The sequence below is a fragment of the Macaca fascicularis genome, chromosome 1, assembly GCF_037993035.2.
Source record: "Macaca fascicularis isolate 582-1 chromosome 1, T2T-MFA8v1.1".
Lineage (NCBI taxonomy): Eukaryota > Metazoa > Chordata > Mammalia > Primates > Cercopithecidae > Macaca > Macaca fascicularis.
The window spans coordinates 147,991,243-148,008,801 of NC_088375.1; the positions used below are offsets into that span (position 1 = coordinate 147,991,243).

The following is a 17,559-nucleotide window of genomic DNA, read 5'->3' on the forward strand; positions in this document are numbered from 1 at the left end:
CACATGTAGGCATCTTGAATAAAGACATTCTGTCCCAGTTAAAATATTTATTTCCAAATGATCCTTAAGTTTGTTCCTGATTATGAAATTATTATCTTTAAAAACGAGTTTATAATTTACTTTTCAAATTCATTATTAGCAACTAGAAACTAATAAAAGAATTCAGTGTCTCCTGCTATCTATAGTGTTCATTTTCAAAGTTCTGATGCTGCAGATAGTCTGTTTAGGGAAGTTTTGCTGTTTGTGGTGATGATGTAATGATAAACCGTGAAGTGAAAATGCCAGTAAATTTGGAATTAATGTCTTATCAAAGATAGCTCTTCTCTAGCAGTAACTAATACAGTGTCTCCAAAAAAGAAAAAAAAACATAGAAAAAAATAACTTATTCTGCTCATACAAGGTATTGGGGTAGTCTCATAAGACATTACTATCCAATACCAAGTTAATCAGTTTTAAATTTCACTCGAAACCAATTTTCAACGTTTTTATCCCCCAAACAAGAGAACTATAAGACAGTACCAGCACTGTGGTAGTATGCTCATGAAGGCAGTGATTCTTGATGTTGGCAGTGGTAGTGACTTCAAAACAGAAGGCGGGGTAATATACCATAGCTCAAATTAAGTATTAATTTATTAGCTTCTTCTAAAAAATTCATACGTGGCTTATTTTGTACTATTTTAAAGTTATTACAATTCAAATCTGATGTTTTCAAATTCTGGAATGACAATATAGACAGTATAACTTGGATTAACTAAAAAGCTTATAAATAAATCTTTAAAGAAAAATTTAATTATTATATTTAATGTATACCTACTCAATATTCTGAGATTTTCTGGAATATATACTACAATTTATTTATCCAAATGAGTTTCCTCTCACTCAACATCGTTGCCTGAAAGTCCATACTACCACTGTTCGTTTGAATGGTTTTGGAACTATTCTTGGTAAACATTCTTTTAGTTAGTTTGAGCAGTGTGTGGAAAGGGAAGTGAACTAATGTTTAAGTCAAATACAAGTATTCTCAAACTTGAGTCTCATCTTAATTACTATCTTTTTTGCTATTTCCAATTATAATAAATCTATCTCCAAAAATACTTGTCACCACTGAGGATATTTAAAAAAATATGACACAACATTAAGAGCTACCATAATTTTTGTTTTTTAGCAGCAGCTGTACAGCTAAATATCACGTGTGTATATATATACATATACATACATATATACACATATACATATACATATATACACACATACACACACATATATACATATACATATATATATTTTTTTTTTTTTTTTATTTTAAAGACAGGGTCTGGCTCTGTTGCCCAGGCTGGAGTGCAGTGGTGCAAACTTGGCTCACTGCAACCTCCACCTCCCATGCTCAAGAGATTCTCTCATCTCAGCCTCCTGAGTAGCTGGGACTACAGGTGGGTGCCACTATGTCCGTTCATTTTTGTACTTTCTGTAGAGAGACGGGGCTGTGTCATGTTGCCCAGGCTGGTCTCGAACTCCTGGGCTCAAGCCATCGGCCTGCCTCAGCCTCCCAAAATGCTGGGATAACAGGCATGAGCCACTGTGCCTGGCCATGAATATCACCTTTTCGATACAACTACTTTGCACTGATTTGGATGTATTAAGTTCTGATAAATTTGTTTAGAGAGCACAAAAACAAGACCCTAAAGTTAATAGTCTGTATCTTTCATGGTATATTAGCAAAATATTTTACAAATCTTAAAGTTATTAATCAAAAATATTTTTCTATTTACTTACTGAATTTCTAGTTTCTGCAGCTTTTGCCTTTTTTAGTCTCGTTTTTGCAGCATCCAAATCCAGTCTCTTATTTTGCAATAGTTTCCTTTCTTTCTATAAATATAGAAAAGAAAAAATAAAGGCTAAAGATGCTAAAATTTTGTAAGAGCATACACATTTAAAGTATTATTCCCTAGTAAACGTATGTATCATTTGATAAAGATCTATGATTACAAACTTGGCTATAAAGTTACCATTCAGGTATCTGGCCTCCCTTCCATCCCCTTGTTACTGTTTTAAATTTTAAAATAATTGAAACATTATAAATGTCTGGGAAAGATGGCAGGCAATGATGGAAACAAAGGAATATCAGTTTTAATATTTTGTGATCCTATTCCGCCTCGGGAACATTTGGCAATACCTTTTTGGTTGTCAAAACTGGTGGAGGGATGTTACTGGCTTCTGCTAGCCAGAAGCCAGAAATGTTGCCAAACATTCCACAAGTCTATCTCTACAAGGAATCCTGAAGCCCAAAATGTCATTAGTGGCCAGATTGAAAAACTGTTTCAAATTGTTACAGATTATCCAGAAGGTGCCTAGAAAGAAGGAAGCATAGGCCTGGGGCGAGGTTCCTTGATGCCTGGTGTCCTACACCTCAAGGATTGGGCAGGCTGCACTTAATGTGTCATAGCACCAAATGCAACCCAACCACTCCAAAATGGAATTTCAAATTTACAGAATAATGAATAAACATTAGTATAGTATCTTAGAATTATTCAGGAATTTCTAGCTTCTGTATAATATGTAAGTTTATTATAATTCAGTTTGCTTTAATCTTAAGATTCCATACGTCAAATTTCATTGCACTAAGCTAACTTTTATTTTATTTTATTTTATTTTTTATTTTACGTTTTTTGAGATGGAGTCTTAGTCTGTCCCCCAGGGTGGAGTGCAGAGGCGCGATCTTGGCTCACTGCAACCTCTGCCTCCAGGGTTCAAGCGATTCTCCTGCCTCAGCCTCTTGAGTAGCTGGAATTACAGGCACCTGCCACCACGTCTGGCTAATTTTTTCGTATTTTTAGTAGAGATGGGGTTTCACCATGTTGGCCAGGCTGGTTTTGAACTGACCTCAAGTGATCCACCCACCTAGGCCTCCCAAAGTACTAGGATTACAAGCGTGAGCCATCGCACCCGGCTGCTAATATCTTTTAAATCATACTTTAACTTCGTAGTTCTTCTGTCTCAGGCCAAATACTTATTTATACAGAAACAAATCCATTGTGAACATATAGAAAGTTTCTATAATATTCAATAATATATTGTAATAAGAAATTTGTAAATTAAAGTTTGAAGTATTTATAATAGCAGCTTTGTAAAAATCTTAGAAAATTTTCATTCTCTATCTCTAAGAAAATAAGTTAAAATCCTAAAAAATGAAGAGCTACATGGTATACTATGGTGATATTTTAGACCGTATTTTCATAATCATTCCAGGAACCTCTCTGTAGATTTTAGTGATGGTAATGAATGAAAAGGGATAAAGGCATCTCAGTAACATTGTAGGACACACAAATGGAGTAAATGTATCAGTAGTCCTTTATTTTGGTTTAATTTTGTGTTCTGGTGAACATGTACCGACCTGGATTATTTAATTTTGTAATCCACTACATCTACACAGTCATGAAGAGGCCAAATTATTCATTAAAAAGTATAAATATACATCTAAATGCTTTTACTAAATAAAGCGGACACTTTTCAACTCACAGCAATTGTTTTGTAATCTCCTTCTATAAAGTTTCTTAAAGGAGTAAGAAAATTTAAGGCTGACGTTTGAATCAGTTCTCTGTCTGCTGTTCCAATTCTTTTTTGGGTTTCTCCACATTTAATAAGGGCATTACCTGCAAAGGAAAAACATTTTTAAAAAATCGCTGTCTGGTAATATCAGAAAATAAAATCATGTAAGATAAATCAGCAATTTGGTTTGTTTAAAAGTTAGCTGTCACTTGTAAGTAAAATCAAATAGAATTAACTGTAATTAGGTAGTTTTATTTCAAAAGTAAATTTAAGAGTATAAGTGTCTAAATGAAGGAGACATAAACTTCCTATTGTAGTATAGGTAATTGTACCAATTCTACCAATGGGACTAAAGAAGGCAGATATACCCCAAAATATTTACGGTCACAGCTCAAATAGTGTAGTCGGCCCTCTATATCTATGGGTTCTGCATCCATGGGTTCAACCAACCACAGATCAAAAATATTCAGGGGAAAAAAAAAAAAAAAGGATGGCTGAGGAGCCAGGCACAGTGGTGGCATGTGCTTGTAGTCCCAGCTACTTCGAAGCTGAGGTAGGAGGATCGTTTGAGCCCAGGAGTTTAAGGCCAGCCTGGCCAACACAGCGGAGCCTGTCACTATTTAAAAATAAATATATAAAAAATAAAAAAAAGATAGTTGCCTCTGTACTGAACATGTACAGACTTTTCTCCCTTGTCATTATTCCCTAAAAAAATACAGCATAACAACTATTTATACAGCATTTACATTTAGATGATTTAAAGTACAAGGGAGGATGTGCATAGGTTATATGCAAACACTATGCCATTTTATATAAGACACCGGAGTATCCATGGATTTTGGTATCCTCAGGGTGGGGGGCCTGGATCCAATCCCCCATGGATACCGAGGGGTGACTATGGTTATACTTATAAAAGAATAATGCTTCCAATAGATCAAGTCACAATTTGTCCTCTGTTTCTACATCCTTGTAGTTATCATCTCAAGTGTCTATAAATAATAGTGCATACTGGTATCTTAAGTTAAAAAAAAATCCATGCTTTTGCAATACATATACTCTGATACTTAAATAGGGTAAGTACAGTAGAAAAGTAGAGGTAGAAAGTAGAGTAGAAAGAAAGGAGACCCCAAGATCAGAGTTCCATTCTTAGTTCTACTTTGAATAAGCTTTAGCTCCGAGGTTCTTAATCCCTTCATTTTAGAATAAGCTTGGATCTGACTGATAAGGAAGGTAATACGGATAGTAGTTAAGAGCTCCCTCACTGGATACAAATAGATCTTCACTTGAATTACTATACTAGCTGTGACTGTGGATTAATTATTAACTTCTCCAAACCTGTTTCCTTGTCTTTAAAATGAAAGTAATCTATCTTAAAAGCAGGATATAAATGAAAATTTACTTAATATGTAAATATATATACTATATAATGCTTAGCCCATGCCTGCGATACTCAATTTTTAGTTATTAATTACTAATAAGGTAATAGGTTCACAAAGTCCAATTCTGATAACCAGAGTACATTCACTAGAATTACTAGAGGTGCAAACAGATTAAGCAGATTTAAAAGGGAAGAAAATCTAGAAGCCTTTACTAATGTTCATGCTCTGTTAAAACCTTCTTCAGTCTGGTGAAGGAAGGGGCTGCTGGGTCTCTTTCATATAACTTTACGATCCCAGCATCTAACTGAGCCTGGCACAAGCAGGCAATAAAACATCTGTTTAATGTGTAACGTATTTCTAAAAATTAACAGTTAAAATTCAGAAATAATTTTATTTTGAAGTTCTAAGCATTTTCAGACTTAAAAATTAGATTTTGAAGAACACAATGTAGAAGTTTCAAAGTTGTGTATCTAAAAAAGCCTGTCAATGGATTAGTGGCATTCAACAATATTTAGGTTACTTCTTTCTGATATAAAGATAACTACTAAAGTTTAAAATTCATTTAATCTTAGAATGTATAAACTATTCTGTAAATCAGAACTATGTGTAGAAATTAATTTAATCTACCTACCATTTCATACCCAAAGACCATTATCTTGCAGATGTATAAAGAGAATTATTATTAGACATAAACAACAGGAAAAGAAGCTACCAAAAATCTCATGTTATGAGAAAATCAGATCAGAGTGCCAATAAAGATGTGTAACTTTGAGCTTCAGGGCTATACATTTAAAGTCTGTACAGCAACTAATAGAGCTAGTGTAACTAAACCATGGCTATAGAAAAGTTGAAATACATAAGAGAAAAATAGAAATGAAATGTAATCCAAACATCCAGAGATAACAATAGTTAGTATTTTTTGGTTACTGACATTATTGCAAAATTATAGCAAAAGCACTGATTAATTCAAGCATTATGTGCCAAGTACCTTTAACATAAAATAAGCCCTAAGAAAGTTTTTTCAAAAAATGAAGAGACATATGCAAACAATAAGTGCAATATCATAAGTATTACAACATAGGTATTGTAAGATCACTGGGAGAATAAGTGAAGAATTCATTTAACTTTTTAGAACTAAAAAAGATGTGAATTCTCTGAATAACTAAATATATGCTTAAATATATTAAATAATAAATTTAACTGTATACATTTGCCTATATTTCTCACTTCATCGAAAATTTTTAACATAAATTTGAAGTTAAAACCAGTTCTACTGCTTTTTTTTTGAGACGGAGTCTCTCTGTGTCGCCCAGGCTGGAGTGCAGAGGCTCGATCTCGGCTCACTGCAAGCTCCGCCTCCCAGGTTCACGCCATTTTCCTGCCTCAGCCTCCTAAGTAGCTGGGTCTACAGGCGTCTGCCACCACGCCCGGCTAATTTTTTGTTATTTTTAGTAGAGACAGGGTTTCACTGTGTTAGCCAGGATGGTCTCGATCTCCAGACCTCGTGATCTGCCTGCCTTGGCAACCCAAAGTGCTGGGATTACAGGTGTGAGCCACGCACCCGGCCTACTAATATGTTAATGACATCTCTATCTAAACATAAAGATATCCTTTAACAGAACTTTTTGCTTTTTACTTACCATAAGCTGTTCCTGGGCCAAACTCAGTCCCTGCATCAATCATATATTGTCCCAGAAGTTCTGGGTTGTTAATACGACTTGGAGCTTTTCTATCCAGTTTCTCATAAACAAATTCTTCTATCCTGGCATCTAGGAGAAAGGTTAAAATTACCAACAATTTCTAAAAGCAAAACTAATTAGAAGATTGTTTTTTTCTCCTATCAGCAGCCATTTATCATCTCCTAAATATAAAGTTAGCATTCATTCCAGCACATATCTTAATAAATATGTATTTTAAATTTTATGTTAGACTATTATATAACTAATAAATTATATTTTAGAAATTTGATAAAATATCTTGGCACAAAAGCATTTTAAAATAAAATAAAATAATTATTTGAGTATTCTACAAGATTTTAAGTTCCAGAAAAGGACTGATTCATTCACTTAATATTTATTGAAGGTGTCTTTGCCCTGTTTGTAGCATTTTAACTCTAATTTTTACTCTGAATGTATGTTCATAATTTCAAAATCAGGATTTCTGGCTAGGAAAATACAGATATAAAGTACCTGGAAGAACCAAAGACTTACATCTGACAGTTTTAGCATGAGCATTTGCTCTCTCTTTTTCTTGCCTAGAGTCTAAATATAGACACAGGTGCTTAAGGAATAGAACAATCCAGGCGTGGAATAGTCTACAGACAGATCAGCAATATGATGCCTTGGCTTTAGTTTATGTTTAAAGTACACAAGTGTATAGATATTATCTCTGAGCATGCATTCACTCAAAATATTTCACCATTAAAAATAAGTTTAAAATACAAAAGGTTAAATGCAATAACAGAACATTAGAACACATGGAAAGGGGGAAAAAATAAAAGCTGAATAAACACTTGGTTAGCAAAATGCTTAAGACCAAAGACATTAACATGTACAATGCTGTCCAACCTAGAGGTATTTCAGGAACAAATGAGAAAATGGCTTAAGTTTCCAGAAACTGATTAAGTATAAATCGAAGCTAAGTCAAATAGGTTCCTTCTAAGTACCTCACATAGATTCCTACGCATGTGGAAGTTTCACACAGTGCACTGAAAATTTCAAAAATGAGCTGAACCAGTAACAGAACACTTCAGGAGTTGGTAAAAGGCTTAGTTATAATACCTAAAATAGAGTATGGCAATAATTCTTGCTTTTGTGGTAGCTTCTAGTACAAAATCAGAAGTTTTAAAGCACAAATATCTCTAAATAGTTAAAACCAAAAAGAGCTTTTTAAAACATAACCATTTAGAAGATACTAGTTAAATTTCAGAACTTCATTTTGGCCCAGTGTGGTGGTTCACACCTGTAATTCTAGCACTTTGGGAGGCTGAGGCAGATGGATTGCCTGAGGCCAGGAGTTTGGGACCAGCCTGGCTGACATGGTGAAACGCTGTCTCTACTAAAAAAAAAAAAAAAAATCGCCAGGCATGGTAGCGCATGCCTGTAATCCCGGCTACTCAGGAAGCTGAGGCAGGACAATCACTTGAACCTAGGAGACGCATCTTGCAGTGAGCAGAGACTGTGCCACTGCACTCCAGCCTGGGTGAGTGAGACTCTGTCTCAAAAAAAAAAAAAAAAAAAAAAAAAAAAAGTTTTGTGTTTTGACTCTGATTCTTAATTTTGACTGCTTTTCCACCTATCTGGTCAAAAGTTTAAAACGGAATCTTATGTTGACTTCGTTCAGTTAATAAAATATTTGGTATATTAATAAATATTTAATTTCAATAGGTTACAATAAAATCTTAAAACATGCAGGCAATTGTGCTACAATGTAATATATATTTCTGCATAACATTTTTGAAAAACCCATTTCCAGATCATCATACATTGAAAACAACACAGGAATTACAAGAAAAGGAGTGTTGGGTTTGGCCACTCAAAACCTGTGTAACTTAATAACCAGAGCATTGGCTGGGCATGGTGGCTCACACCTGTAATCCCAGGCTTTGGGAGGCTGAGGTGGGCAGATCACCTGAGGTCGGAAGTTCGAGACCAGCCTGGCCAACATGGAGAAACCTTGTCTCTACTAAAAATACAAAAATTAGCTGGGTATGGTGGTGGACACCTGTAATCCCAGCGACCCTCAGGAGGCAGAGGCAGGAGAATTGTTTGAACCCAGGAGGCAGAGGTTGCAGTGAGCCAAGATCGCACCACTGCGCTCCAGCCTGGGTGACAAAGCAAGACTCTGTTTCAAACAAAACAAAACAAAACAAAAAACCTAGAGCACAAACAAAAAACAAAAACAATTCTTACTACTACTTCCTGGCACAAAACAGGGGCAGGAGGGAATTGTATTTTATTTCCCTGTTTACCAATTGTGAATGAGCTTATTTGCCAATCAGAAAAATATGTTTAGAACAAGAGGAAAAATGTCCATTACTTTTGATAAAAGTGCCAGAGTGTAGAATTTAAATGGTCTTAAATGAATAAAAAATATTACATGGTGTCCAAGGACATTAGGACTCACTCAAAGTGCAAAAAGCTTATTTTGTTTGTTTATTTCCAACTTTTATTTTAGATTCAAGGGGTACACATGCAGGTTTGTTACCTGGGTATATTGAATGATGCGGAAGTTTGGGGTACACATGAACCTGTTACCCAGGTACTGAGCACAGAACTTAACAGTTAAGTTTTTCAACCAAAAGGCATATTTAAAAAGTCACTACCACTTAACTAAAATGATAGAGGACTGCTAGTATTTGTATAGTGCTTGGAGTTTAAGTTAGTATCTAAAAGCAAGCATATGTCATATCACAACATGATCCCAAATATTGGGGAAAAAAAGAAGGAAAGCATACATTGTACCTTTGTTCTTCAGTTTTGATATGCAAAGCTCACAGTGAAAAGACTGGATGTTGATAGGTTCTAGTCCAATTTCCACTTCTAATTAGCTATGCTGCCTTGGACAAGATACTAACTCATGAGTTTCATTCACTAAACAATTATTGTGCACCTTAACTGCAATGTTATTGAGTTGACTAATCTGAAAATGTAGTAGTTGTTTGAATCAAACGAAGTAATTTACGTGAAAATGTAAAACTTAAACATAGGCTGGGCACAGGGGCTTATGCCTGTCATCCCAGCACTTTGGGAGGCAGGTGGATCACGAGGTCAGGAGTTCAAGACTAGCCTGGCCAACATGGTGAAATCCCATTTCTACTAAAGATACAAAAAAAAAAAAAAATTAGCTGGGCGCGGTGGCATATGCCTGTAATCCCAGCTACTTGGGACTCTGAGGCAGGAGAATTGCTTGAACCTGGGAGGTGGAGGTTGCACTGAGCCAAGATCGCGTCATTGCACTCTAACATGGGCGACAGGGCGAGACTCTGTCTCAAAAAAAAAAAAAACAAAAAACCACACACGAAAACTTAAACAGAAAAAATGGTACCTAGTTAAGCATCTATATAACTTTGTCTTAATTATCTAGGGACAATTCTTCCCTAGATGAAAAAGGAAAACATATTTATATACACACCTCCTCATAAATCTTAAAATTCAAAGTCACTGCCTAAAAGTGAGATTTTTTATAAGGATTCTATAAAAGACTGAAAAAATGTCATTTAAAATTTGTTAGGTACGTAACTGTTTATATCACTTCCTCTTCACAAAAGCACACACAAAAAACCCCACAGACCCTGAAGCTACAATAAAAAAATCCTACGTTTTCAGATGGCCATTAAAACTTTTTTTTTAACATTAAAAAACCCACTAATAGTACTTAAGGTACACAAGAGGTAGAGTTTCTTACTTGGATTTGGCTGCAATAACACTTCAGTTTGTTTCATTATTTTTTCTGTCCATATTTTGGTACATTCAGCTTTGCTAAGGAGGTTCTCTAAGTGAGCATCCAATTCTGTCTTCTCAGCCTGGCCAAGCTTTTCTTCTGTGAACTGTTATTGGTTGTAAAACAAAAATTAAATATACTGCAAATAAATTTTAGGGAACCATATCAATAAGTTAAAAGCAAATTCAAAGCTAAACAATCCTAAACATACAAATAATCATACTCCAGCTTTGTAAGCCACTGCTTATGAATACTTTTTTTGCTCCTATGTAATTTATCCATACCTCTTTTGTGGATGACCTTACCTTACAGTCATCACATACCCTTAGTTCTGCTAAAATGTATGGTATGAATTCTATAGAAAACCTAAGTGTACTTCTTGGTATATAAAGCGTGTAACTATTTCAACTACCTATTCTAGGTAGACTACGATTAATGGTAAGGAGTAAGAGCTTTGAGTCAGTTGGATCTGAATTCAAATCTTAACTTCGTTGCTTGCTGTGTGACCTGAGCAATGTATTGAATATTTTTTCTTTAGTACCCTCTATTACAAAAGAGAGACAATACATATTTTATAGTGTTTGGGGGATTAAGTATGATTGTGTATGCAAATCACTTTGGTGCCTTGTAATTACTAAGTTTTAAAAGAGCTGTTAATGTTTATTGTAGTTTATGTCTTATTAGCTCTTTAATAACACCTAGTTAGATAGTTTCCCAGAACATACCATAAAACCTGTCATTTAAAAAGCTGCTGAGGATATGTTCCAGCAATTTATTTATATACTAACTTTTGGAACATATCCTATTCATACTATGAAGACATCTTTTAACCATAAAATGTGGTTAAACATACTCAAAAATCACTTTTTATTATTGAATATACTGGTATTTGAGAAAAGGTAGCATTGCCTATACAATAATAAAGAGGTAAAAGGATTCTGTGTAGATCTAGAGCCTTCTGGATACTTTTAATTAAACATTAGAGGTGATGACTCAAGCTGTTTATCATGCATTATTTTCCCCTAGAATATGTGGCTTTCTCCCATCTTAACACAGGTATATCACTAGCACTAATTCTGTGCTCAGTAATGACTCACTTATGGCTGACAAAAGTGTTCACCTTGCCTTTTTCTCCTTTTGTTTCTTAAAAATCTCTTTTGCTACTCTATTTTCTGAGTTTTATTGTTTCTTTCAGTATCTTTCTTCTTGGTTTAATACTTTCAGGTTATTATCAGCACCTTGAGCTGAAGGGTCCTCTAGAATTCTATTCTTAGACTTCTGGTTACAATCTCCACTGAGGCTCCCTCTTTAGGGGCTAGAAATAACAGCTTAAATAGCTTTTGTAAAGCCTTGGGTCTTATTGAGAATGGTCTATAGCCAGCCCCTGACCCAGTGGGTGGAACCAAATATAACAGTTCCAAAGCTACTGCCTATGCCCATAAACTTGCAGTGTAGCTGGAGGATTGGGCACTGAGCAAAAGCAAACCCTGATCCCAAGGTCAGCTGGATAAACTATGCAACCTTATTCTTAGGAGAGAACCCTGTAGTCTTTACAGATCCCTGGAGATTCTAAGCAACAGACCTCCTACTAGACTTTTACGTGTTCAAAGTCTATCACCAATGGCTAGATAAAATAACTCCCAGATACAGCGACCAATAGGAAGGGAAGAAAGGGAATACCTTTCACTCAGGTGAACATCACCTATAAAGAATGATCTAAAAAAAATTCTTTAGCACCTTAAAAATTGAAACTGCATGCATAAATTTCCCTTTAATAAGCAAGTTTATCCACTTGTTTGTTCATTTTGTTTATTCCTTCAACAAATACTTCAACTTACTAAGCACCTACATATGTTCTAGGCACTCTTGTAAATACATGGGTTTCAGCAGCCAACAAAACAGACAAGGTTTCTGTTCTTAGGAAGCTTACATTTTAACAGCAAAGGCAGACAATAGATAAATAAGGATATAAAGACACGAAGACAGTAAAGAGGACCAACATGGTTGGTTTTATTGTTTCTGAATGACATAAAAAATCCAAGTACAGAAAAAGAATTCATTCTTCAGGGAGAGCAGGAGAATCATGGAAGGCTTTAGTGGGGGAGGGATGGGCAACTTGGGCCTAGACAGGGGAGCAAGAGTTTGAGAAGTGTGAGATGGGGGTAGTTAGAGAAACAGTATCTCTGAGTAGGTAACAAACGACCTGTGACTGAATGATATGAACCACGTTAAGATCCAAGGAAAGAGTGTATAGTCCTGATGATTTATCTTCCAGTTGCACAACTTCTTTAAGCTCATTTGCATCATCCTCACACATATTAAATATTAATTTATCTGTAGAAATCCTTAACTTACAGTTAATAACCAATAATAAATTAATAGAAAAATCAACACATCAATAATTTAAAAGCAGTACTTATGGTCAGGAGCAGGGGCCCCCGCCTGTAATCCCAGCACTTTGGGAGCCTGAGGCGGGCAGATCACTTGAGCTCAGGAGTTCTAGACCAGCCTAGGCAACATGGCAAAACCATGTCTCTACAAAAAAATACAAAAAATTAGCCAGGCATGGTGGTGCACACCTGTAGTCCCAGCTGCACTCCACTGCACTCCATTCTGGGTGACAGAGCAAGACCCTATCTCTAATTAATAAGTTAATAATAAAATAAATAAATATAAAATAGTCACTGAATTTATCTGATACAAACTGGGGTTCAGGGCAAGTTTTCTCCTGACAGTATTTCAGAAAAATCAGCAATTAGAAAGTTAATTATTTGGAAAATAAAACATTTCAATCTTCAGATGAAAAGGACTGTTTGCTTAATTATTTAATATTTTCTTTGTGACTCTCATGATACTGCCTCCCAGGTGTCTCATTAAATAAATATTCTTTTAGTGAAAAACAGTATGAAAGTATAACAGAGCAAAGATGGGTATTTGCACGAAGTGATTTATTTGTATGAGTCTGAGGAAGAAAGAAAATATGTAAACTGATAAAGATTCTACAAACATATACAATTAGTAGGTTTTTTCTTCTTCTTTTTTTTAACTATTCTAGTTCAGAAGATATATGGAACCCTTACACATGAGTGAGATAGTCTGATTACAGAAAACCTGTTTGGAAAATAGCAGTACTGTGGGAAGGGTCACATGACAATGTTTCTATGTTTCACATTTCAGCACATTATATATAGTCTTATTTTCTAATATCTTTTTTTAATGTTTTATTTTTTCAACAAGACCATTTACATCTTTCTTATAATTCTGTGTCAAGGCGTAGTGTATGTTCAAAAATTCCATTAACTAAGCTGTGCATTCTACATCAAATACTAGAAAGAATCTTAAAATATAGGTAAGAATAATTGTAGAGATTAATAAATTGAGGCTCAGGGTGATTAAACACTTTGTCCAAGGTGTCAGCGTTGGGATTCAGTGTCACATCTGTTTGAGTCATAGTCTTATCATACTATACTACCCTTCCAGTAAATACTTGCTGATTTCCAAAATTAGTATTTTCTATTCTTATTACTATTATCCAATCATATTCTGTGCTTCCTTTCTCCTATGTCTGTTCACAGCACTCTGGACAGCTTTCTCCTCCAGATCAGCTCTGCTTCCTACAAGATATTCAATAATTACTCACCAAAATTAAAAGTAAATTAAATCCTATCATGAATGAATAAAGTGGAGGAAGACACAAAATAAGGACATTGCTAATTCTATCACATTTTAAAATTGAAATTATAAATTTAAATCTTATTACTTAAATATATAATTGTAAAATACATGATATTCCCCACAATTTTATCATTGTGGAAGCAAAAGGATTTTTCCATAATTAGAAGTACACTATTAAGATAACAAATACAATATTTAATACATTTTCTCTAAAGCATTGTAAATAATGCATCTACTACAGACATTATGAGTTATCTCAACTAAATTAATATTTAAACTACTAATCAAAAATATTTATGGCTTATATATATTTTCTTCTACTGCAAGATGATCAGCATATGATGTGCTTCTTGCCCTCAAGGATTTTATGATCTACTAGAATACTGCCTTGACACAAAACAAAATTACAGTAATGGTACTCTTTTCAGAAGGGCAAAAGACCTATTATTTCTTTTTAAAAAAGATCCTAAGTTACTAAAAAATTGTAAATTAACCCATAAAAATTTTAGTTTGCAACATCTCAAGTTCAAAATCATTACTAATTTTGTAATCTCTTGATAATAGGTATTAATCAGAAACTAGTTGATTTTAAGCATATCTTTTAATGAATAGATGGCAGTATAGTTTAATAATTAAGAACTTTTGTGTAAACAACCTAAAATAAAAGGCAAACTGTAAACAAGTCATCTTCTTAATAAGTTATTAAACTCAATGTTTTCTAAAATATAATTTGATACATAATTTTTTTCATATTTCATTTGTAATACAGCAAAGTGACATAAGAACAGAAAGTTTAATCCCCTCTCTTTTATATATTTTCTCTAAATATTGCTTTGCAGAAAGAATTGTCTTTGAGTTGGCTACATTATACCAGGCACTGTAATCCTTCTTTTACTACAGGATAGGCATATATACCCACATTATTAAATAAGGAGCCTGGATTCCAAACTCTACTTTTAGGGAAAAAAAAAAAAAAACAACACTGCAAGTAAAATAGGTGTGATCAAAGACATCTATTTAACACAAACTCTAATCACCAGTATTACTAAAGAGTAATATTCTAAAAGAAATTTAAATTTCTTGGAAAATATGTAACTCAGACTCTGAATAATGTATTAGTAAACTGCAAAGTGGATCTTTCTCCATTGGTTCTCAATTTTGGCTGTTCTTTAGAATTACTTGAGACAGCCTTAGAAAACACTGATGTCTGGTCTGATCCAACCCCTAAGATTCTAATTTAATTGGACTGGGGTGCAGCTCATATATTGGCATTTACAAAGATTCCCCAAGTATTTTAAGTGCAGCCAAGACTGAGAACCGCTGTTCTAAACTCATTCATAATTATTTAAATATGTATCACTTGATTTAGTGCATGTTGCATTACTTTACTTTCTTCTTTTACCCATTTAGGAATGTCAGCTGTTATTACTGCTACTTCACTGTGCTGGAGTTTTGCTTCAAATACACTATCTGTGTCGAGGTTCTTTCAGTAAGTTGGTCTCCAAAGAACATTAAAGAAATTGACTTAGGTGTTTGAACATTTTAAATATAGTAGCAAAGCAACTAGGAGTACATCAATTGGGTGCGGTTAAGACTTTAGGATTAATTTGTAGCTCTGTCATTACTTTAAAAACACTTTCAAGAAAGGCCGGGTGTGGTGGCTCATGCCTGTAATCCCTGCACTTTGGGAGGCCAAGGCAGGTGGATCACCTGAGGTCAGGAGTTCGAGACCAGCCTGGCCAACATGGTGAAACCCCGTCTCTACTAAAAATACAAAATTGAGCTGGGCATGGTGGCATATGCCTGTAATCCCAGCTACTAGGGGGGCTGAGGCAGGAGGATCACTTGAACCTGGTAAGTGGAGGTTGCAGTGAGCCAAGATCATGCCACTGCACTCCAGCCTGGGCAATAAGGTGAGACTCTGTCTCAAAAAAAAAAAAAAAAAAAAAGAAGTATTTATAGATTTTCTAATTACCTTACTCATGTAGTACATAAGTGTGAATTTTAACATCAGGTTAACAAACTATCTTCTATCTACTTAACTAAAATAATGCAAATAGCACCAAAGGATATGAAAACAGTTTTAAGTAACACTAAACATGCAAAGTTTTTATGTAACAAGAAAATGTATGGATTTCGAATGTGACATATTTTATTTATTAGAATTTAAGAAACATGGTGAAGTTGTCACAGTGTGAATTCTATAAAAGAAATAGGATTTCAGAAGCGCTTGACAGAGTTATTTGGCCAAGCTGGAACTCCAGCGATGGTCTGACAGGAGCTAGTTAATGGCAACATCATATTCATCTTTACATCCTTAGCTTAGACACACCATGACACTTGCCGAAATAAATGGGAGATCAAGGCCAAGGTTAAAACTATATTTTAAAAACTATATTCCTTAGAAAATAGGTGGTGTTCATGAAATTCACAGCATGACTTTAATAATCAGTTTAGAGGAAGTGTTAGAAAATTTAAAATGAACTCCCTAAGTAATTTGATTTAAAAAATTCTTTTTAGAAAGTCTATGCCCTTATTTTAATGATGGTGAGCAAAGTTTTGCTTCAGTAAGAATTCTGAATTAAAAACACATCTCTTGTTCCTTTATCCACTTGAAAGATTTATCAAATAAAGAGTTATTCACAAAATGGCTATTTACTACAAAGAATATTTATGACAAATTTGAGATTATTACTATGAAGTCTTTGAGGGCAGGAACAGGGTCTCATTCAGCTTTGTATCTTTCAACACCAAGCACCTAGGAGGTACTCAATTTAAATACAGGTTGAATGGTTTATTATTTTATACTGGTATTAGTTAATTTCAAGGTCAGCAAACACAATGTTAGAAAATTCTAATAAAGATACTGTTATTTAACATGCTTATTGTTGCCCTTCAAAGATTAAACTTCACATATGGATAGTAATTTGCCTGGCTAAAATGATATAAAAGTTAAAATGAACCATGTTAGATGTTGTGAGAGGGGAATAAGAAACAGAGTTGATGCCTTAGCACATACAAACTTATTAATGATGTGAAAGAGTAACAGAATTTTAGAGTTCCAAGAGATCTAACACAATAGTTCATTAGAAGAAAAGTGCCACCTATTCATTCGGAATTGAAAATGATTCAGGATTTCACAGCAAGCTCTTGTGGTCTAAGAAGCCTTATTAGCTGAGATGGATTTAAAGCTATATCTTCAAAAAAGTTTCTGTATTTTACTTTTATTTTTTAATTTTTTTTTTACTCTCTCCATTTTGGAGATGAATAAAGTTGTATCTTAAGGAAAGGAAAGAATAAGCAGACAGGACACTTAAGAGGAGTTTAACTATATGAACAAAAGCCTAAAATAAGTACAAGATATTTTGGAAATTAAAAAATAATTTGGAATGCAGTGTTTATATAAGTGAGAGAAAGAACCAGATTGTAAGGGAGTATTTAATGCTCAACTAAGAAGTTTGGACTAAAAAGATGGATTCTAAGAACAAATGGCATTTAAAACTCTAGTAAAATAACA

The 17,559-nt window shown here is 34.3% G+C and overlaps 1 protein-coding gene across 9 annotated transcripts in view; it reads right to left on the reverse strand.

The window, feature by feature from the left end:
• The window catches only part of SH3GLB1 (SH3 domain containing GRB2 like, endophilin B1), a 43,969-nt gene that overhangs the window by 22,463 nt on the left and 3,947 nt on the right, over window positions 1-17,559 (reverse strand). For 6 of the 9 annotated variants that reach the window (XM_074002520.1, XM_005542818.5, XM_074002514.1 and 3 more), the window contains exons 2-5: window positions 10,332-10,473; window positions 6,566-6,694; window positions 3,517-3,650; window positions 1,774-1,866 (exon numbers count right to left, since the gene is read on the reverse strand). In XM_074002520.1, the coding sequence (XP_073858621.1) occupies window positions 1,774-1,866; window positions 3,517-3,650; window positions 6,566-6,694; window positions 10,332-10,473 (498 nt within the window). The remainder of the gene's footprint in view (window positions 1-1,773; window positions 1,867-3,516; window positions 3,651-6,565; window positions 6,695-10,331; window positions 10,474-17,559) is intronic. The other 3 variants (XM_045367908.3, XM_074002508.1, XM_074002503.1) reach the window with 1 other exon arrangement.